The 23,819-nt window shown below is 41.5% G+C and overlaps 1 protein-coding gene and 1 non-coding gene across 4 annotated transcripts in view; one reads left to right on the top strand and one right to left on the bottom strand.

Moving 5' to 3' along the window:
• Positions 1–3,362: 3,362 nt before the first annotated feature.
• Positions 3,363–3,555, bottom strand: LOC141983533 (U2 spliceosomal RNA). Its single transcript, XR_012638382.1, has one exon. It is a non-coding gene; the product is annotated as a U2 spliceosomal RNA (small nuclear RNA).
• A 2,986-nt stretch (positions 3,556–6,541) lies between these two features.
• The window catches only part of TBC1D31 (TBC1 domain family member 31), a 34,909-nt gene continuing 17,631 nt past the window's right edge, over positions 6,542–23,819 (top strand). The window contains exons 1-11 of one of the 3 annotated variants that reach the window (XM_074943891.1): positions 6,542–6,725; positions 10,643–10,789; positions 11,104–11,219; positions 12,233–12,411; positions 16,418–16,569; positions 17,693–17,852; positions 18,078–18,278; positions 19,530–19,706; positions 21,733–21,812; positions 21,924–22,070; positions 22,963–23,096. In XM_074943891.1, coding sequence (XP_074799992.1) covers positions 6,649–6,725; positions 10,643–10,789; positions 11,104–11,219; positions 12,233–12,411; positions 16,418–16,569; positions 17,693–17,852; positions 18,078–18,278; positions 19,530–19,706; positions 21,733–21,812; positions 21,924–22,070; positions 22,963–23,096 — 1,570 coding nt within the window. In that variant the 5' untranslated portion in view covers positions 6,542–6,648. Of the gene's footprint in view, positions 6,726–10,642; positions 10,790–11,103; positions 11,220–12,232; positions 12,412–16,417; positions 16,570–17,692; positions 17,853–18,077; positions 18,279–19,162; positions 19,235–19,529; positions 19,707–21,732; positions 21,813–21,923; positions 22,071–22,962; positions 23,097–23,819 lie in introns of those variants that run through there. The other 2 variants (XM_074943890.1, XM_074943892.1) reach the window with 2 other exon arrangements.

The following is a 23,819-nucleotide window of genomic DNA, read 5'->3' as shown; positions in this document are numbered from 1 at the left end:
CCCATCCCAGTATAAGAGGTTTTAGAACAAATCGTTAAATTAAACAGGAATAAGTCACCAGGACCAGATGGCATTCGACCACGAGTTCTGAGGGAACTCAGAGATGAAACTGCACAACTACTAGCCGTAGTACGCAAGCTACCACTGAAGCAAGCCTCTGTTGCAGACGACTGGCAGGTAGCTAATGTAATGCCAATTTGTAAAATGGGCTCCAGGGGCGACCCTGGCAATTGCAGGCTGCTGAGCCTAACTTCAGTAACAGGCAAATTGGTAGTAAAGAATGATCAGGCACCCAGATAAACAGGATGTGTTGGGAAAGGGTGAACACAGCTTTTGTAAAGGGAACTCGTACCTCACCAATCTTCTAGAATTCCTTGAGGATCTCAGCAAGCATGTGGATAAGGATGATTCAGTCGATACTGCGAACTGGGATTTTCAGAAAGCCTTTGACGGGGTCCCTCACCGAAGGCTCTAAAAGAAAACTTAAGTGGTTATGGGATAAGCGCGTAAGAACGGCCAAACTGGGTCAGACCAAAAGTCCATCTAGCCCAGTATCCTGTCTTCTGACAGCGGCCAATGCCAGGGGCCCCAGAGGGAATGAACGGAACAGGCAATCGTCCATCCCCTGTCGCCCATTCCCAGCTTCTGGCAAATAGGGGTTAGCTAGGGATACCACTGGCTAAGCGCCATCGATGGACCTATCCTCCATGAATTTATCTAGTTCTTTTTTGAAACCTGTTATGCTCTTGGCCTTCGCAACGTCCTCTGGCAAAGAGTTCCGCAGGTTGACTGTGTGTTGTGTGAAGAAATACTTTCTTTTGTTTGTTTTAAACCGGCTGCCTGTTAATTTAATTTTGTGACCCCCTAGGTCTTGTATTATGAGAAGGAGTACATAACACTTCCTTATTTACTTTCTCCACGCCAGTCATGATTTTATAGACCTCCATCGTATCCCCTCTTAGTCGGCTCTTTTCCAAGCTGAAAAGGCCCAATCTTAAGAATCTCTTCTTATACAGAAGCTGTTCCATACCCCCTCATCATTTTTGTTGCCCTTTTCTGAATCTTTCCAATTCCAATATACCCTTTTTTGAGATGGGGCGACCGCATCAGCACGCAGGTATTTTCTGTCTTATTATCTATCCCTGTCTTAATGATTCCCAACACTCCACTGCACATTCAGTGGATGTTTTCAGAGAACTGTCCACAATGACTCCTAGGTCTCTTTCTTGAGTGGTAACAGCTCATTTAGACCCTTCCCCCCTCCCCCCCCCGCCCCCAATCGTTTCATAGGTATAGCTGGGATTATGTTTTCCAGTGTGCGTTACTTTGCATTTATCAACACTGACTTTCCTCTGCCATTTTGTTGCCCAGTCACCCAGTTTTGCGAGAGCTCTTTGTAGCTCTTGGCAGTCTGCTTTGGCCTTAACTATTTTGAGCAGTTTTGTATCGTCTGCAAATTTTGCCACCTCACTGTTTACCCCTTTCCCCGGGTCATTTATGAATAAGTTGAACGGTACTGGTCCCAGTACAGACCCCTGGGGGACCCCTGGGGATAAGAGGGAAGATCCTCTTCTCTGACACTGGCAGACCAGGTGCCAGCTTATGCCAAGGCCCCTAGGCCTTACTGAAAAGTGACAAATGCATGGCTGGAAACTAGTCTTGCTCACCTGTGTGTTAGTGTTGTTAAAACGGGCATTATTTTTATAAAAATGTGTTTCGTGTTTAGACTTTATGAAAAGCTGGTGAGTTGCTGCATGCATTCTTCTCACCTATAATATCTGTATCCCACGTTATAAGGTGATGTATAAGCCTTGGCTCTAAAACTGTAAACCCCCTGGCCGCCACCAGTCAGGAGAGAAGCATTCCCAAGTGTGAAATGCTAGTTTACCAGAAGAGGAGTCATCTCCTTTCCACCAAGAGAAGACCCTGAGACATCAGACAAGCCACTGTGGATCATCCGTGGACAAAAGACTTGGTTGATTGCTCCGCCTCACACCCCCCACCCACGAGGAGGCGGAGACCTGCACAAACACTTGCCCCATCAGCTCTGGGGGGAATGGAATAAAAATCCCTGTCAAGCAGAAACTGTTGTCCCTATGCTGCTTGGACTTCAGGGGGATGGCATGCCTTACAAGCATAAGCATAAGCAAGGGATCCCGGCTGTTTGGCTAGGGTTAACCCTAGAGGATCTACAGAGCTTGCGTGTTACAGCAGCTTCTACTACTTTTTGAAACCTCAGACTGTAACTCCTTTGTGTGTATGTTTACCTGCTTTAACCTGGTAAATAATTTCTTATTTCTTTTCCTAGTTAGGAAAGATTTAGCTAGTTTATTATAGGATTGGCCACGAACATTGTCTTCGGTTTGAGATCTGAGGTGCAATTCACCTGGCTGAGTGACCAGTCCGAGGGACCGGAATATTGTTATGGTTTTTGGTGCAAGGGACCATCTGTCACAAAGGCAGGCTCACCTGGGTGGCAAGATGGATTCAGGGTGCCCAAGGGGGCTGTCTGTGACTCCATGTTAAGGCTGATCTAGGGCCTGAGGAGTTCACATTTGATACTTGGTTGGTGAAATGGAACTCTGGAACACACAACCACGAGGAGTCCCCTGCTGTCTGCCAGCCCTGGGTGTCCGGGGCTCCTGCACTAGAAAGGTAAGTTTCTAGCTTGCCTGGTTCACAAACCAGAAGGGAAATAAAGAGAACCCACATTACATTTTTTTTTTTAAAGAATCCTCATGATTTTTAAGCCAATCTCGTGATTTTGGGGAGTCTGACTCATGATTTTCCAATGGTCAGGGTGGCAACGCTGAGAAGTTAAGGATTATTATTTAGCGTTTACATTAAAGTAGGTTGGGGGGGGGAGAATCAGGATTGGGACCCCTGTGTGCCGGGTGCAGCATGACACCTAGTGCCTTGTCTTGATCTTACAAACCAAGATACATGGGACACGGGCTGGGTGGGGAGAAGTCTGTGTAACTCACACAGTTGTTGAGATACGTGTGACCTCAAATATTACTGATCCCCGCCCCGCTCCTCCCAAAACAAACAAACAAAAAACCGACCAACCGTCTCCCCAGCAGACCCACAGTCTGGAAAGCATTTGTCCCTCATGACTGTTGAAAAGACTCACAGCAGAAAGAAGGATCCCAGCTTCTCAAACAATCCTCTAGTGAGACAGAGAACCCTACATCTATAACCCCACAAAACACTCCCAAGCAATTGCAAGAATACCTTGTCATAAAGAAACCAAAGCGGTACAGATTTCAGATTTTTCAACTCCTTGAAAAAAAATCTGCTTTAAAGAAGCATCATCACAGTAAAACTCTTTCTACTTTTCAAACCAGAACATTCTCCCCAAAAGGAGATGCACCGTTCCTGGAGGCACTGCAATACCAGGTCAATGCATGGGGTGGACAGAGCAAGCTCCTATTCCAGCCCCCTGTTCCAAAAATCAATTTAATATACGGTCCTTAAATAAAGGACATATCAGATATTAAACTGATAAGAACAGATACTACACTTGATCTGAGCTCCAAGGAGCGGAGAAGCGATGCTGAGAGTCTGCGACGCACCGCACACCTCTGCGCCCACCGCTTTCTACCTCACCGTGACGAGCTCCCAGACACGCAACAAACACCATAACTAGGTAACTCTAAGTGAGGAACCCTTCCTCAAAATGACTCCCGTGGAAGAATTCAAAGCAAGAACCCTTAACACACAATTCTGTTCAAAGACAGACAAGTCTTGCAGCCGCCTTCCTCTTCCTGGTTTCCCTGTACGCTCCTAATTTGCACAAACCCACCCACTGACGTGGGACTAGCAATCTCTCACTGTTAACTCTTACAGCAAAACAGGGCAAAGAAAGCCTATGCAAGTGCTATACCGCAGCCCCAACGCTCTTTTCTGCTCCTTCCCACAGGCTGACGCCTCCCCCACAGCTCCCCACACCGCAGCCAGGGGCTGACCCCTCCTTTGCCCCGGCTCCCCCCACCACTGCCAGGAGCTGGGGCTGACACCCTCCGCACACCGCTGCCAGGGGCTGGGGCTGGCCCCTAACCCCCCCAAGCTCCATTCTACCCTGGGCTAGGGCTAGGGCCCTGCCCCCGACAAGCCCTGCTGCCTGACACCTCGTGTCGCCACCCTTCCCCCACACACACACACGCACGTTCCTCCACGCCCCGCTAGGACTTTTTTGGTAAACTGGGCATTTGTTTATTTGCCACCCTTCCCCCACACACGCACCCCCCAGAGCCGAGAGGCTGGAACAATTCCCTACCCTGGCACTGGACCTGCCCGAGTTGCGCTGCCAGCTCAGCCTGGCAGACACCATCAGCTTCCAGCAGGGACCATGAGTGTGGCCAGTGGGACGGGTGTAAGGGAGTGTGTCTGTGGGCTGCTGGCCAGTGGGGGATCTCTTGCGGGGCGGTGGGGGAGGTCTATGTGTTGGGATGCTGGGCAGTGGGGGGGTATGAGTGGGGTGCTGTGTAGTTGTGGTGTACTGTGGGGAAGTGCATTGAGCAGTAGTGATGCGGCTGTGTGTGGGGGTGCAGGGCAAGGGTGGTGATGTGCAGGCTGCTGTGCATTTGTGTTGGAGGGTCTTTAGGGGGGTTGCTGGGCATAGCAATTCCAGGGGACGCTGGGAATAGGGAGTTGGGGGCTGTGCGGCATGGCATGTGCCCATCCCAGAGGAGAAGGGGCATGCTGGCAGCAGAGGGCTGGGTGGGCCAGTGTGCGCCTGGCAACTGCCGTTTTGTGTACAGTGCCCTTGCACTGGGCTGGGTGGAGTGGGGCCAGCCCCACCATGCTATGCCCCATTGCCCCTGCTGGCCCCATGCTCTGGGGACCGACCTCCCCACGCCATGCTCCTTTGCCCCCATGAGGGCCCACAAATATGTTTCACACTGGGCCCATAAAAGGTTAATCTGGCACTGCACAGAACTGTTTCAAACATACAGGCAATCGCATGAAATCAATTCCTTCCCATTGTAGGGCCTCCGGCATTGGTGCACCTCAGTCCCTCTGAGGTGATCCGCCGGTTCCTTCTGGTCTTGAATCTGACTCAAAGGGCCACGACCTTCCTCCCCTAATGCAAGATGAGGCATTATATGCATGTGTTTATATTGCTTTCTCATGGCAGGCTGCGGTTAAGGAAGAGCAGGAGGCCTTATATGCTGACAGCTAACAGAGCTGTTCCATTAGTTCAAATATTAGCTATCTATGTTTCTGGGGTTATAGGATTCTAGGGTTCTGTGGATGTAATTTATTGTGGGAAGAAATAATTTCTCTGTAAGTAAAATTGCAAGCATGGTTCCACTAATAAAGCTCATTTTGATCCCTCTTGTAATTCCATTGACTTAAATTGAAGTTGTGTGCTCAGCACCTCTAAAAGTTATGCCCTAGGAGTCTAAGCATGGGTATCCAAAACCAATGGTCACTCTTGAAAATGTGGGCTGTTGAAAACGTGCCTGTTTTGTCATCTGTAAAGTGGAAATATTAATAATACATACTCAAAGGGATTCTGTGAATGTTTGTAAAGAACAGGGAGATCACTAGATCTCAATGGAAAAAGTAAAGGAATAATATTTTGATACCTGGATATTACTGTGATGGGCACATTAAAGATGTATGCAATTGATTATGAAGATCTTTTTCCATTTCCTTTTGTAACATGATATAGTTAAATTAGCCACACTGTAACTAATATCCACCATGTTGTATTTATATCCCAAGCTCCCATCTAGCAAAAATATCTATTTTAGGGTTTTACTTAACATTTCTTTTAATCTCCCTTAATTTTGTTCCCATATCGTAACAGGGGGATTATATTTGACAAGTCACAGTACAGAAATACAGTCTGTTGCTGCAAGCCAACATATTGTCTTTCTTGATGATTACTAAGAACCAGTGGAGAACTCCCTAAATCACAATGAAGCAATCTTTTAAAAAAGAGAGCATCCAGGCCCCAATCTCATTGGCCTCAGCCAATCCGTTGAGTCCAACTTCACTGAAAAATGGGAGAGATAATAGGCAAGTGGTGGAAGATGAGATTTGGGCTCTGCAGGCCACTACTGTTTTATTATTCAGCATGCTTGGAGGCCTGTATGCATCCGATGAAGTGAGCTGTAGCTCACGAAAGCTTATGCTCAAATAAATTGGTTAGTCTCTAAGGTGCCACAAGTCCTCCTTTTCTTTTTGTGTATTCAAAGAGTTTTTTTTTGGAGGAAGTAAAGAAAACGCAGGGAAGGAGTCTCCCCTGGGGGAAGCTATTCCCTTGAGTGCCTTCCTGACCTGCTCACGCTCCCCTTTTGCCCCGCCCACTCAGCTCAGGCCGGTAGCCTTTTTTCTGTCAAACACGCACAGCCTCCCCAACCCACAAAGGGAACTACAGTTCTCGGCAGGCGCCAGTGCTTCCGGGATGCGTGGCCTGTTCCATTACCGTGGGGGGGGGCTATCACCACCTCCCATCACCGCGCTGCATTCATCAGGTCCAACGGACTGTACCATGGTTCGGACACCCCCTATTCTTCTCTTCCCGCGCCGCGGCCGGCGGGAGAAGTGGCGGTTGGTGCGGAGCCGCCTCGGGGTCCGTGCTGGTCGGTGTAGCTGTGAAGCAGGGAAGCGCCTCCCGCCCCTCTCTGCGTGAGGATGCAGAGCTCCGACCTGGGCAACAGGGCGCAGGGCAAGATCTGGCACCGCAAGCCCGCCCCGGCCGCGCCGCAGGGGTAACGGGGCGGGGGGCTGGTGGAGGGGACAAGTGGCGGGGGAGGACTCGGAGGGAGGGGGCAGGTGGGAAGAGGAGGCCGAGGGGGCAGGTGTTGATAAGCTGCCCAGGAGGAAGGCCTGTTCTTGCTGCTGGCTGTAAGGGCGCCGCCAGGGGGCTGGGGCGGAAGCCGCTGCGCCGGTCTCTGAGCGGGGGGCTGGCCCAGGAATAGCCCAGCATGAGAGATCTCGACATCAAAAGAGTCCTCCCCAGGCCGGAGGACGGTCATACTTGTATTACTCATCTTAGGCTGGCACTTAGTGGCCTGGCTCACGGATCCGCTTGTGTGAGGCGCTGTACAAACCGAACGCAGGCAGGCTCGGCCCCGGGGAGTTTCTAGTCTAAGCGTAAGACCAAAGACCTCAGACGGGCACGGACAGAGGGGAGAGGACGGAGAAACAATGAGGCCGTAGGGGTCAGCGTGGTAGGCCTTGGTCTCAGCCCACCCCCTATCCTAACTCAGGGGTTCTCAAACTGGGGGTCAGGACCCCTCAGGGGGTTGCAAGGTTATTACATGGGGGGTTGCGAGCGGTCAGCCTGCACCCCAAACCCCCTTTGCCTCCAGCATTTATAATGGTGTTAAATATATTTAAAAGCGTTTTTTATCTATGGGGGGGGTCACACTCAGAGGCTTGGTATGTGAAAGGGGTCACCAGTACAAAAGTTTGAGAACCACTGTCTAACTGTTACTAAGTATTTTGTAGGCTTCATGGCCAAGAAGAGTTATAAAGCAGGATTTGAAGGTAGATAATGAGCTAGACTTGCAGATGTTTACAAGGACACCACCTCCTGCCTTGTGGGGCAGCATGGGAGAAAGTACAGAGGTGCTTTTCTGAAAATTTAACATACTCAGTGGAGGCTGGTGCTTTGGGCTGATCAGAGGTGAGCTCGATAGTGCTTGAGAGATGTTAGCGAGGGTGGAGATTGAAAACAAGCATCTTATGTTTTATGCAATAGAGAAGAAGGAGCCGGTGGAAGGACTCAAAGAGGGGGGTGACATGGTCGAAGTTATGGGCTAGGAAAATAATATTATTGGTAGCATTCTGAGTGGCTGTGAGTGGGACAAGATTGCATTTAATGTCCGGTCTAGAGAGAAGGATGTTGTGGTAATCAAGATGAGAGATGAGCCTGGACCAGAGTTTTAACTGTTGATGGCTAGGAAATGCCATATTTTAGAGATGTTATGCAGAAAGAGAGAGTTCTCAGTTGAACGGTTTCAGAGTAACAGCCGTGTTAGTCTGTATTCGCAAAAAGAAAAGGAGTACTTGTGGCACCTTAGAGACTAACCAATTTATTTGAGCATAAGCTTTCATCGGATGAAGTGAGCTGTAGCTCACGAAAGCTTATGCTCAAATAAATTGGTTAGTCTCTAAGGTGCCACAAGTACTCCTTTTCTTTTCTCAGTTGAAGATGACACACAGGTTACGGTCCAGGTGACACGCAGGATGATGGTATTGTCCATAGTGATCAAGAAAGGAGATCATGGAGAGAGTTTGGGGGAGGAAAGTTAGGAGCTCTGTTTCAATCATGTTCAGCTTAAGCTGGACATCAGCAAGGAGACATCAGAAGGACAGTAGCATTCGCTTATAATTTCCAAGCAAACATATTTTCAACACCCCAGCCTACAAGGATGTTTGTTACTAACCAAAGCAATATCTCCTACAAATAATAAAAAACAATATCCAACATAGCTGCCTAATTATGGTCTCTTTGTGGTCTTGTTACTGCAGCCCTTATCCTTGCTCCTTCCTACATCTCTCCTGCTGACTCCTATCCCATTGTCCAGTGTTATCTCTTACTGTGCTGTATGTAAACTTAGGATGAGGTCCTGCAAGTACTTTTAGGTGGGCAGCACTGAATCTGTGCAGAGCCATTTCCAAGATCTAGCCCCTAGTCTGTAATCTCTTTCAGCAGAGAATTGTCAAGCACAGTACTGTATAAATAATACATGTCCTCCACAATTAGAGATTTTTCAAAACCAGGTACTACATTAGGATACTATTTGTTTATCCCTCATGCACATCACACCATGCCCTGAGCAGTCAGGAGTTTGAACAAAATAAGACATTCTGTGATCTTGCAGACTGTGGAGTAGAGATTATGAAGAAAAGCACAAGACCCTGTGAAATGGGAATGATTAGAAAAAAAAGAGAAGGAGACCCATTGGCAGGCTAAGTAAGAAAAGACCCTGAATCCTCAAGATTGGAGCTGTTTAAGGCTGTGGCTCGGAGAGAAATCCCCTCCTATGGGCCTTCTGATCTGCCACCAAGGAGAGATAGGGCCTGTGTGTTTATATCCCCACAGGACATCTCTCAAACAGGGATTTGCTTTCAACAGGATGACACAGGATTGGTGTTTAAAAATGACAAACTTCCTGAAGAAAATTAAACAATTCTAATAGTATTGCAGTAAATTTATGTGTGAATTATTTTGAGGCATCATCAGTGTGAATAGCAAAAATATGCATAATCTCATTTTTAAAAATTGCATTAGACAGAATTGCTTGGAAAGTTCCCAAGAAAGTTTATTAGAAATATAGGCATGTGATGGTAGAGAACAAGTGCAAAAGATGAACTGGTATAACTAGCATGTATATTGTATTCAAAAGTTGAGAAACTTTTTGTATAATAGGTATAGAGGTTCTGATTGTGACTCCATAAATTGAGTTTATTATCAGTTTTCTTTTTATTCCACTTAGAATGTAGCTGGGTTACTTTATTTTTAGAAAAGAGTTTGGGTGGAGAGGTGAGTTAAAGAATTAATCTTCTGTAAATATCGCAGACTGACGCAACCACTCCTGTGAAAAGTTGGCTTTTAATTTTTGATGTTGGGGTAATTTTCCCATTGTACTTTTTTAATGGTGTTCCTGATATTCTCCCATGATGAAAATATTACCAGTTACCATTATAATAAGAAACCTAAAATAAATAAGCTTAAAGTCCATCTGGACTCATTGACCCTCACTTCTTTTCTAAAAAAATAATATAAATAATAAATTTAGCAGGCAGTTTGCAATAAAGCCAGCCCTCGCCTCCTCCTGCCAGCTGGCCCATTTCTTTTGCCCTCTTGAAGACCACCTTATCTGGAGAAGAGAGGAACCTGGGCCTGGGCCTCTCCTTTCCCCTTCTATTGATTCCACTTCAAACTGTAGTGGGTGAATCCCTTTTGAGAGATGCCCTGTGGGGTATAATCACACAAGAGGCTCTGTCTCCCCTTTCCACTTGGTGGTCAATCAGAGGGCCCCTCAAAAGGAATTTTCTTGCAGGCAATTGCCCCGATTCTTGAAGGGAGGGTCAGACCCATGTGCTCTTCGCTCTCCTACCCCAATCTTTTGGTGCTAGCTACTGCTTTTTAGACTACCAGTATCTCCTTGGCTGCTGCTACTGCTCCCATCCCCTGCTAATATACAAACCCAAAGGATAGATACCCATGAAAGACAGAAATGGAAGAGAGCCAGTTTGGGCTCATAACATCTTAAATTATTAGTGTGACATGATAGAGATTGGGCTGACCCTAATTTTTAAGAACACAGATAAAAGCTGTCTTCAGTGATTTCCCTCCACCCCCCAGCATATAGTTCCTCACTCCACCTAATCTAAATGTATTTTTCTCATGAATCATAGCTACTTTTCAGTTTTTCATTAGATTTCTTTACAGAAGGTCTATTTATTGCTTGTCAAGACAGCAAATAATCTCTAGTGTAATATGCTTTTAAAAACTTTTACAAGTGTATGTCCTTCCTCAAAAGTCAATGTCTAATCAGAATTGCAAGAACATAACCTACGAATATTTTTATATTGGATATATTTTAATGATTGTAGAGAAAAGTATGCTAAAGATGGTGTAATAAACAAAGTGATTTGTTTGCTTTCCTCATAGAATCATAGTAAACGTTATTCACAGTGCCACAGGATATCATTCAAAGACGATATGTTTTCTGAATGTGGCCTTTGACAGTTCTGGAGATTCTTTACTTGCTGGAGACCACCAAGGGAATATCTATGTTTTTGACTTGACTGGAAACAGGTAAACATTTCTCTTGCTGTGTGGCTCTCAGTTACTCTTTTTGTTAATCTATATTGTTGTCTTAGGTTTCTTGACATACATAACAGTCAGTTTTTTGCAACAGTCCTCCCACTTAAGACACCCGTTTCTGTTCGTTAAACGGGGTTTGTTTTGACTGGGACTGGTTGGGAGGGGAGGGGAAGACTGCATGAAATTTTCTTTCACGAGGTAAATTATGTTCAAGCTGATTAGCATATTTAGTTCATTGGACACTGAGTTGAAGTGTTTCTGACACTATTGGGCTTTTGTTGGTTTTTGTTTTTTTTTTTAAATAGATTCAGTCTTGTTCAGCGAACGATGCAGGCTTGCACTGCTTTGGTGTTTAATCTTCGCAGGAGGACTGAATACCTTGTGGCTTTGGCAGATTATTCCATTAAATGCTTTGATACAGGTAAGACATATTTAAAAATCTGACTAGAAAAATAAGAATAGCTATATTTTCATAGCAAATCCATATCACAATTAATCAAGGACAATAATTAGTTATTTCTGATCTGACTAGCAGTTGAATGGCTAACAATATTGGCAATTCGTTGTTCAGAAGTTAATCTTCAGAGATGATGTTACTTCCCTTCCCCACCTCCCACCCCCCATTTAGGAAGTGCATTCTTACTGCTACTGTTTCAGACAATCTGGATTTAGACTCTTTTAATTAAGTAGTGGAAACCAACCAGATATAGTTCTGGACTTTGGTATTCTTCCACCAGTATAATTGCTGAGAATTGTAACCAACTATAGAACTAAATAGCTACTAATCAGGTTATAAAGAAGTATATTCATCAAAAAACTAGCTTGCAAAATGGTGAAAAAGAAATGTGAAAATGTGTTAAACTCCCAGGCCTAAAAAATTAATTAGGATGTTGCATCTGAATATAGAGGTTCCTGTGATCATAGCCTGCTGTTCATTAAACCAACCTTCCTTGTATGTATAAATAGGAACTTCAGTACTCACTCATTTCACCCACAAGTTACAACAAGTGTATAATCCTGACTTAAGCCTGCAAACTATGTTGTTTTTTGAAGGGGGGCGGGTGGTTTAATATTGATGTTCCCACTGGCAAAGTCTGCCTAGGAGACATATCCAGCTTGTTTGGTGGGCCCCGTTCACAACTTTTAAGACTGATCACTGAAGACAGATTAAACAAGTCTATGCAAGATAGCTGTAGAAAATAACTTACGAAAGCCATTACTTCCCACTGATCAGCAGGACGGTTTTTTCCATAATGTATAGGTATTACATGAAGGACAACTCACTTGTTCCTCATTTGTTGGATAGTGATGATAAATAAAGGTACATTAGGCATTCTCAAGAGACCACACCCTTCATATTGTTTGTACTGAAAAATACTAGCACTTGTTGCTTCACTTTGCGAAACTTTTTAATCAATTTCATTTACACCATAGACACCAAGGAGCTGGTTAGTTGGATGAGGGGACATGATTCTTCAGTATCTTCAATCTCCATCCATGGTTCAGGCAGATATGCCATTACTACATCCACTGACACAGCACAACTCTGGGATCTTGATACCTTCCAAAGAAAAAGAAAGTTGAATGTCCGCCAATCTGTGGGTATTCAAAAGGTCAGTAAAGAGTCATTGTTAAACAAATGGTATATAAACATACCAGAGAATACAACTACATACTAAAATCAGGAGTACTTTGAAAATATTCTTTTAAAAAAAATAGATCAATCTTTTCTTTGTTCTCTAACCATCTCACCTTTGCCATCAGATCTCACAAGATAAGGTTATGGGATAGTAGTTGTGGAGATCTGCAGGGAACACCTAAGCACTGCATAAAGTAGTAATGTTTCGTCAGTATTGAAGCAATGTTAGAGGGCACTATGCTGCAGGAGATTCATTTGAAAGACTGTGCCTTAAGACGGAGGTCTTCACCACTTGTGGCCACTGAAAACCCATGACACTTTTTCTAAGAGTAGAGCTGTTAACTCCGGTTTCTTTACTGGATTCTAGCTAGCGCTATTATATTCTGGAAGTCACCCTGTAGCTTCAATTAGAGGTACGTCTTTCACTTCCTGTCCTAAAATTGTTGTGTAGTGAGCACTGTTCAAATAATTGTCATGTTTATCCCTGAGGTGTCTGCACTTCATTAGGGGATGAATTTGATATATCCCTTATCAATCAGCAAGTGATTGTAGTGTATTTCGCATTTAGCATATGTGAGTGGGTAAAGTTTTCTGCCAATAGCTTTTGGAATTTGGTAGAATCCATGAGTTATACTGGCATTAGATAAGGTTCAGAAAAGGGCAACTAAAATGATTAGGAGTTTGGAACGGGTCCCATATGAGGAGAGATTAAAGAGGCTAGGACTTTTCAGCTTGGAAAAGAGGTGACTAAGGGGGGATATGATAGAGGTATATAAAATCATGAGTGGTGTGGAGAAAGTGAATAAGGAAAAGTTATTTACTTGTTCCCATAATATAAGAACTAGGGGCCACCAAATGAAATTAATGGACACCAGGTTTAAACCAAATAAAAGGAAGTTCTTCTTCACACAGTGCACAGTCAACCTGTGGAACTCCTTGCCTGAGGAGGTTGTGAAGGCTAGGACTATAACAGGGTTTAAAAGAGAACTGGATAAATTCATGGAGGCTAAATCCATTAATGGCTATTAGCCAGGATGGATAAGGTATGGTGTCCCTAGCCACTGTTTGTCAGAGGGTGGAGATGGATGGCAGGAGAGAGATCACTGATCTTTACCTGTTAGGTTCACTCCCTCTGGGGCACCTGGCATTGGCCACTGTCAGTAGACAGGATACTGGGCTGGATGGACTTTGGTCTGACCCAGTATGGCCTTTCTTATGTTCTTATGAGTTTGTTTCCATGTTGAAATAAACTATTAAACCAACAAAATAAAAAATAATTATGTAAACTTTGAATGAAAATTTACCATGTTGGGTGCTGATATATAATAAAATAATGTAGCAATGCAGTACAAAGATAATGGGGCTAAGCCGAAAGCCCTTGAAGTCAATGGATGCCTTCCCGTTGATTTCAGTAGGACTTGAATCGGACTCAGCATAAGGAAATTCTCTGAAGAATAGGTCTTAGGTCTCTTGTGGGTTATGCTATCACTTCAGTAGAATTATTTCCCTGTATTTGATGTATTACAAATTGTCAACCATGTAGTATTAGGTATATACAAATTTTGAGAATGCTGAATGAAGCTTCTATTTTAAAATGCCAGCTCAGCCGAAGTTCAGGAATTTGTCTTTGTGGTCTGTGTACGTATTGTGGAAACTTTAGATGACTATTATTTTTACCTACATAGTGGCCATTGTAATATGAGTGTATTACAGAAATTAACATGAATTGTTTCATTGAAATGGCACAGATCAGACCCACCTCACCATCTGCCATTCCTTTCTATGAATGAGATAATTGCCTTCAGTCTGTGGTCCAAATTAAGGAAAAAGCCAGGGTGATTAATGTTGCACTGCATCCTCAACATCAGGTAAACTTGGACTTCAGCTGGCTGAACCTGGTCACTGACAAAACGAATACTATGTGTGCTGAGAGGATTTTACTAAAATCCCAAACTAGTGCCTCTCCTTTCTAAAGGTGATAAATTCATACAGCCCCTAATGTAAAGAATCTTCTCATCAGGAAGCTGTGTGATTCAGTGGATAGGGCACTGAATTGGGAGTCAGGAGATCTTGGTTCTGTTCTTGGCTCTGCCATTCATTTGCTGTGTGTCCTTAGGTTAAGTGATTTGTCTATCTGAGCTTCAGTTTCCCATCTTTAAAGTAGGGATAATGATTAAAACCCACATTTAGTGCGTTAAGAGGTATGGCTAAGAAGTGCTAATATTATTATTAGAGTATGACTGGGGACACTGACTGTAAAGTTACATTCCGTTTACTTCCTGAACCATCTTGATGGTTTTGCACCAGTCCCAGCAGTGCACGGCTGGGATCCTATCAGTTAAACACAACTAGTAAGATCTATACCACCTATGCTCAAAAAGTGCAGGAGCAAAAGCTAACGAATGAAACAAAAAGCCCCTCGTGAGGTTGGTAGGTGAAGAGAGGCAGTTTTAATTGGGAGGGGAAGAAAAGAGATGAAATAGGGACATTTTGTTCTGTCCCTTCTCCCAGAGTGCCAAACTGCCATTTCAACATCACTTTGTGGCCCTTTTTAACACACTTTTTAGAGTAAAACAAAAACCAGGAAACGAACAGAATACCCCAATTTATTAAAATAAAAGAACAGCAACTTTCAACTTGCTTTAGGCCAGAAACTGCTGCTGGAAGGGTAGCTGGGTTTCTGAGGAGCAAGGAGTAGGGAAGGGCCCAAAATCATATATTTTAAAGGCCAGAAAGGATCATTACGATCATCAAGGTCTGACCTACATGGCACAGGCCATAAAATTTCATCCAATAATTATTGTATCTAGGCCAATAACTTGTGGATGAACAGAAGTATAACTTTAAGAAAGACATCCAATCATGGTTTTACAATGCAGGTGATTTTATACAAAAGACTTCATGTAAACAATAAATATATTCAAAAGAGTTGAGAAAAGGTGTTTATTACATTTTTCCCATTTTTCATTTATCGTAATAGGAACTACATTTGACAGTGGAACAATAGTTTTCATAACTTCTGACAGCTGTGTTTATACTTTTTTTTTTTAATAATGATACATGAAATTAATGAGCCATACGCTAAAAATAATAAACCACTTCAGGGACTGAAGGCAATTGGTACACTTCTCAAGCTCTTTGCCAGTCTTCAGGAAGACTTCTGATATGTGCACTGATAGTACACTAATGGGCACACTACCATGTCTTATTGCTAGGGCCTATCAAATTCATGGTCTGTTTTGGTCAATTTCACAGTCATAGGATTTGAAAAATTGTAAATTTCATGATTTCAGATATTTAAATCTGAATGTCATGTTGTTGTAACTGTAGGGGTCCTGACCCAAAAGGGGGATGTGGTGGGGTCGCAAGGTTATTGTAGGGGGGTTTTGGTATTGCCACCCTACTTCTGCACTACTGCTGGAGATGGTGCTGCCTTCAGAGCTAGATGACCAGAGAGCTGCGTCTGCTGGCCAGGAGCCCAGCTCTGAAGGCAGTGCCGCCACCAGCATCAGTGCAGAAGTAAGGATGGCATGGTATGGTATTGCCACCCTTACTTCTGTGCTAGTGCCTTCAGGGCTGGGCCCTGGGCCAGCAGCCACCACTCTCCGGCCACCCAGCTCTGAAGGCACCGCAGAAGTAGGGGTGGCAGTACTATAACCCCCTTACAAAAACCTTGCGACCCCCACCCCCGCAGCCCTCTTTTGGGTCAGGACTCCAGTTTGAGAAACGCTGGTCTCCCCCATGAAATCTATGTAGTATAGAATAAAAGTACACAAAAGACCAGATTTCATGGGGGAGATCAGATTTCACGGTCTGTGACGTGATTTTCACAGCTGTGAATTTGGTAGGTCCCTACTTATTGCTATATTATTCTGACATTTCTGAAGTTCAAATGTAGTCTGTTTTTTTTTTATAGTATGTAAGGCAACTAGCCTGAAAATTATTCAATTTTTTTTCCTTTTCCATATGAACTCTTTCAGGTTTTCTTTCTTCCACTAAGCAACACCATCCTCAGCTGTTTCAAAGATAATTCTATCTTTGCATGGGAATGTGATACTCTTCAGTGTAAATACCAGTTGCCAACTTCAATAGAAGGCTCTACGTTGCATTATAAAGTCTTTGCCGTTACCAGGTAAATTGCTACTTTAAATACTCAGAAAGAAAATATTACAAAATTCTTAGCAGACAATACAAATTTTTCTCTCCTTTTTCTAAAATATTTTGCACAAGTGTTGAGCTGTAGTTTTTTACCTCTAAACTAGATACCAAAGTTATTTTTAACAGAAGTCAAAATGTTAGTATGAGATTCTTTTTTCCCCCCTCAAAAAAGTATTTAGGTTTTCATACAGAAAACAAAAGCAGACTAATCACTCTCTCCAACAATCTCTGTGCAGGGCTGCACAGTCCAATAAAGGTGAGGAGTTAACAGAAAACACTTTTGGTACCAGCTCTAAGTGTATTCAATACAAAGAAGAAAAATGAACTCAGAATTGTGTGAGTCAATCATGTCCGCTTTAGGCCATCTCAATTTGCATGCCAGCAAAAAAAATATAATTGCTGCCAAAATTACTTATGAAGATAAGCAATTACAGCAATATTGCTATTGCTGAGAATAGTGACATAGCTGGACAGTGATCCAAACTTACTACTATCAATAGGAAGTCTTTTATAAAACATTTTAGAAAGGTGCACAACAGTAGTAGTCCATCGATAACGCTTGTTTGTTTTTAGTTTTTACTAAATGAGTTAATGTTTCCCCATACTTATCCAGCAACTTACTTAAGCTATTTTATAAACTCATAAAGGATATCCCTCTCTGCCACTTGAACATATTATTTTGTCTGAACAATCTAAAAATTTTTAACTGAAGATGAATCAAAGCCCACAACTTTGGAATCTCAACTTAAAGTTCTGTGGTGATCAGTGGTAGCATTTTGAACCCATCTATAGATTGCACCATTCCTTGCTGAGAACAGCAGCATCACTGTGCACTGCAAACCCATGACCACCGGGGAAAAAAGACCTCCTTTTTAATTTACACTGAAAATGAAGTTTATAAATGTCCACTACAAAACCTGCTTTTTGTTTCATTTGAGTGCTGTTTCAACATTATATGCTTGTAACACAATACAACAGAAATGATGATCTTCAGCAGTGATGATTTGTGAGCATGGAAGATAATACATGGCCCTACAATTGTAACTAGCAGTAGATTAGATTGGTCTAATTCAAACTTAGTCCTATGTCTGATGCAGAGATGGCCGGGTGCTTGTAACAGGAGGAAAATCGAATCATCTTCACTTGTGGTGTCTGGAGTCAAAACAGCTGTTAAGAATAATCCAGATGCCTACAAAAGTACGAGCTGTTCGCCATCTGGAATTCCTTCCTGATAGTTTTGATGGTGGTTCTAATCAGGTCAGTTGTATAGGAAGTTTAAGAACGAAATCACTTGGTTTCTTAACTGAAATCACACACTTTCTGAGATTTGCTTTCCTTATTCTATACTATATGCAGGAAAGTTACTACATTAAATATTTGCTCTGTTGCTGCTTCAATTTTTTTATTTCAGAATTTTGAATTCATTCTTTTCTTTTCTATTTTGCATTAGGACTAATTTATAGAAGTCTCCTTTATTTCTAGGTTCTTGGAGTGCTAAGTCAAGATAATATTATGAGATTTATCAATATACAGACATGCAAACATCTGTTTGACATTGGGAATCATGAGGAGGGAATCAACACAGCAGCTATTAGCCCAAATGGACGGTATATTGCATCAGTAATGCAAAATGGTAGCCTCAACATATACAGTGTCCAGGCTTTAACGCAGGAAGTAAATAAGGTAGAGTTATAAGTAAAGTAAATCACAAAAACAGCATTAAGATACCAATAAAAGTCAGTCTCCCGCACCCAAAAATTCAGTACTAAAAATACAATTTGTCATTGACATATACGTTGTAGCTATGTAATATAGGATGCAAAATAAACAACAGGGATTATAGACCTCACTTTGTGGTTACTCCAGTCTGTTAGGCAAATTTTGTTTTAAAAATATTTAATCATGTTCTATCTTCCAGTTTTTCTGTTCTTCTCACAGCAATTTAGTGTGTGCACACCTTTTTATCAGCTTGGTTTTGATCATACAGCTTTTTGTCCATTTCCTTCTTGGAAATACCATGAAACAGATCTTGCCTTATCTGCAGACACAAATGAGTTTTGTGATGCTGTGTTTGTCAAGAAGTATTCCCAGTTTATTCATCAGGCCTTGGAAGCCATGATTATAAAACAATCATATAGCTAGTCCCTTATGTAAATAATACATATTATAAAGACCAGCTTTTATTTTACTAAGAAAATAACTTCTGTAGGTAGATATAGGGGGGAGAGACACTCTTCTAAATCCAGAATTCCGTATATCATAAATCATCACACACTAAAAGTAAGCATATAAGGCTTACTATGTAATAAGAGAGTTGAGCACACGCCTTCAAGTCATGTGACCTGATTTCCATTCCCAGCTTTAATGCTGAGTTTGAGTAGGGCTTTTGGGCAATTTACTTAACTACTTTATTACTCACTTTTCCTCATATTTAGCATGGAAATATTACACATTCTACATGGGTCTTGTGAGAATTTGCTAATGTTTGTATAGCACTTTGAAGTGCAAAGTAGTATAGTAACATTCAAGCACACACTGAAGTAATTTATTTTAAACACAGAACAATACTTATATGTTGGTCAAACTACATACTAGTGTGCATCCTTGTACATCTGATTCAGAAGATACATTGTTTCTGGGTGAGTCAACATTTGAAAATCATGATTAAGATAGAACCTATGTAAGTTTGCTTGTAACATACCTCGTTAAGTGTGTTTGACTTTCATTCACTTATCACATCTGTTTGGGTTTTGGTTTACGCTGTGTGTCTCATCAAGTCATGTTTTATAACACAAACATCTTTCAACATTGGTCATCAAGTTAAAGAACACTGTATGTAAACTAAAGTGTGCTCATTATAAAGGTGGGCATTGTAAAATGTTCTTTCCTACAGTGTCATAAGATGTTAACTGTATCATTCTTATTTGATGCTAGCCACCACCACCCTTGGTTAAAGTAGTTGAAGATTTGTCAAAAGGCAAGTTGGGAGCAAGTAAACTTACAATGAGAGTAATATCAGGAAGGTCAGAGAGGCCTTGGAAATCGAGAGGAAGTAAAACTCAGACCAGAGTGCTAAAACCACAAGTGAACACATCACTTGAAAATAAAGAGGTAAGAGCAAATTGTAAATACTTTCTCTTCTCTAATCTGTAGCGTTTGATTTTCATTGCCAAAACAACTCTCCATTGACTGTTTCCCCAACAACTTACTTTTCTACATCCAAATGTTTGCTAAATCTTTAATCTGACCAATGCACTGTTTGCACCTTTTACCTTCCTTACATATCTTTGCTGTAGAGCATTACTTCTAAACTGTTTCCCAAGGCTTTCACTTGGTCTATTGTTATCTATATATTTCAGTATTGTTACTCTCTGATACCACTGTTTATTTTCTTCTTCAACTACCTTGCTAATTCTCCTCAATTCTTATCTTAAATCACATGTGTATCCTCCTTACAATAATATTAATTACAGCAAAAGGCATTCATTTCTGATTTTTTAATTTATGTGTAAACTTAAAACTTATGGTTATATGACTTTACTGGTAAGTTAATCATATATATGTTTAGTCATTTAGGGCAGTGGCTCTCAATCTTTCCAGACTACTAGATCCCTTTCAGGAGTCTGATTTATCTAGCGTACCCCCAAATTTCACCTCACTGAAAAACTATTTGCTTACAAAATCAGACATAAAAATACAAAAGTGTCACAGCACATGATTACTGACAAATGGCTTACATTCTCATTTTTACCATATAATTATAAAATAAATAAATTGGAATATAAATATTGTACTTACGTTTTAGTATATAGAGCAGTATACACAAGTCATTATCTGTAGGAAATTTTAGTTTGAACTGACTTTGCTAGTGCTTTTTATGTAACCTGTTGTAAAACTTGGCAAAGTTCTAGATGAGTTGATGGACCCCCCGGGGTAGACGTACCCCTGGTTGAGAACCACTGATTTAGGGTCTGATCCAACTCCCACTGAAATGAGTGGGAGTCTTTCCATTGAGTTCGGTAGGTATTGAATCAAGCATTTAATTTGTATTTTGTTGCAAAATGCCTAGAATACTGTGGCAGGTACTACTATAAATAAAATGTTTGCTATAGTAGGTGTTGCTAGTGGATGTACTTAAGGTTGAATTCCGGTTTCTATTAGGGAACTGGACTAGATGACTTCTCAAGGTCCCTTCCAGTTCTATGATTATAGCCTCCCTCTTTCATTTTTTTATAATTTTCTCAAAACATCATTTTGTACTAAAATTTTCTATGCTTTTTCTCAACCCAGAGTGATATTTTTTTAAAGTCTGAGCCGAGTAGGTTCTACCATTTTAAAAATGAACGTGATTATAAGTATCAGAGGGGTAGCCATGTTAGTCTGGATCTGTAAAAGCAGCAAAGAGTCCAGTGGCACCTTATAGACTAGCACCTTGTAGACTGTTTGTTAGTCTATAAGGTGCCACAGGACTCTTTGCCGCTTGATTATAAGTACTTCCCCATATGGTCTGACTAGAGATTTTACACTCGGTTATACAAACGGTTGAAGCTAGAAACCTGTATTTGGGTTTAGCCTTAGAGAAACTTAAATCAACACACACACAAAAAAGTCAAGATTAACGGAAATTGATTCAGTATTTTTTAAAGTAATTAATGCTTTCAAGTAATAGTACTTCACGTTTCCTGGCACCTTTGATCTGAAGATCTCAAACCACTTAAACAGCTAAGCTTCACAGCCCCCTGTTTCCCTGGGATAGGTCACTGTTCACCAGATGGGTTTACTGATATACAAAGAGGTCAGACTTATGCATGAAGGATCCATTATCATTAAGTATGTTGTGAATTTTTGTTTATATTAATTTTATCACAGTGCCTAAAGATTGGTATAGGGCAGTTACTCAACAAATCTAAATAAATACATTACTTGCCAAAAGCCACATGGTGAATCAGTGGCAGAACTGGGATTAGAAGTCAGGGTCCTGAGACCCAGTCCTGGGTTCTGACCATTATAAATACACATTTAAAAACCAAAACCACATGCCCCCGACCAACCATGTCCACCACCTCTATGAATAATAAATAGAGATTATTGGGACAAAACCACTATTTAAAATTACTGTTTGTTTCCTGTTTTGTAGAATGAGTTGCCAGATGGATTAAACAAGAAACGTCTACAAGCCTTACTGAAAGGATTTGGAGAATATCCAGCAAAATACAGGTGAATGTGGGTGTGCCCCGGTGTGCACATGCATGCAAATTTTAAAATCTCTTTTGCTGTACTGATTTAACAAAGGGAATTCTCTTTGCTAAATCTACGTTTTACTTGCAGGATGTTTGTTTGGCGTGCCTTACTACAAGTTCCTGAAAACCACTTAGCATTTAGTAGCCTAATAGATAAAGGTATCCATTCTGCATTTGTGCACCTAAAGGACGAATACCCCATGAAAAGTAGGAAACTGTTGAGAGTCTTACAAAGGTAAATTTATGTGAACGTTCATTGACGTGACTGGGACCATCTCTGGGGAAGGTTGGTTTATTTTGCAAAAATTAAGCCCAACATAAAGTAGTACCTTCTTATTGTACCAAAGTCGTTCTTAATTAGCAGTTTTCTGGTTGGTATGTTTTATGACTATAGATGCTTTCAACTTATAAAATATTTCCTGTAACAGCTACAAGAGAGTTAATTGTCCCCTACTCTTCTGCCTAGTTGTTCATAGAAAACCACAGTGTTTCTTGCTATACTTCAGTGCTATTTAACATAATAAACTTCAGATGCCTTATCGCATTTTTGTGCTATGATAACCAAGCAGGCAGAACTGTCATATTCCAGGTGGAGTCAAGGTTTGTTTGGTTAGTGGGATCAGTCAGAAGATGCCTTCCCCTTGTGTGTAACATTACAGCTATAAATATACATATAAATATCACCGAAAGTGCTCTGTGCAAGTTTGGCTGTTAATTCTGTACAAAAAAAAATGCATGAAATTAACATAGGGTATCTATTAAACTTACGTGAGCAAAAAAGTAAAATTAAGGATCTTCCTATGCTAAATTCAACCTGTTTTGTGCCAGGGTTTAACAAGATCTGTGATAATAGTGTGTAATATTGCTTATGTGTGCTAAAATTTCTAGGAAATGTAGAGTCTGTCCAGGACAATGACAAGCTAAGCCTGCAATTCCCTACTAATGCAAGTCTACTCTAGACCAAAGTTACTTTAATGCAGCTTTTTAAAATAAAATTTAAAAAAAATAGGTTTGACACCAGTATCTTTCTGTTTTATAATTACTGTTTATATGTTATGGCAAGTTACACATGATTCTCTTCCTCCGTACAGATATTTTTCTAAGTACTTGTTTGTCTTCGTATACAGGACCTTATCTGCTTTAGCTCACTGGTCTGCTATCTTTGGTGAGACACCATACATTCCTCTGCTAGCATTCCCATTTGTAAAATTATTCCAGAACAACCAGCTAATCTGCTTTGAAGTTGTTGCTACTGTAATAGGTAAGCAAGGATTTTTACTACACACTTAACTTATTTAGTTCCCCCAAATTTGCCTTGCTTGAAACAAAGTGGTGTGCGTGGATTCTCTTATAGGTCATTGAGGAGTTCATGTATTGTTTTAAAATGTATAAAAGGCATCCACCAGGAAGTATGATAAAATGCAGCTGTTGCAAAAAAAAATCATAGCTAACAAACACAATTTAATTTCCTTATATTGACTTTCAACAGGCATATTTATTTTATCAGTATCTTTTTAAGTCTAATCAGTAAAAGAACTCTTGTCCAATACAATTTTGTTGTCGTGTTAATCCTTTAAATTCTGGCTTGAGACCTGGCGTGACAGTTGTCAAAAGAAATAACTGTCTCAGTTTAAAAGATTTATTGTACTAGCTGGAGTTATCAATTGATTAGGACAGCTAGCATTTAGTAGCTTGGCTTCTGAAGAAAAATAGTAAATTTAAAATATCTTGCACTGAAATTAGTCATTCCAGCTGCTGCAAAGTGCACACATAGCATATAGTTACCTTGCAAAAAAACCCATTTCGCAAAATACATAGTTTGGTTGCAAAATAAGTATCCAGATTTGGTCCTAACAGGTTAAAAATATTTTGATGCTCAGTGTCCAAGCCATAAGAGCCCATTACAATGGGATTAAAAAGAGCATCTTTGAATTAAGAATATAACAATGGCCGTACTGGGTCAGACCAATGGTCCCAGTATCGT

The sequence above is a fragment of the Natator depressus genome, chromosome 2 (assembly GCF_965152275.1).
Source record: "Natator depressus isolate rNatDep1 chromosome 2, rNatDep2.hap1, whole genome shotgun sequence".
Lineage (NCBI taxonomy): Eukaryota > Metazoa > Chordata > Testudines > Cheloniidae > Natator > Natator depressus.
This window is presented reverse-complemented; position numbering and strand designations above follow the sequence as displayed.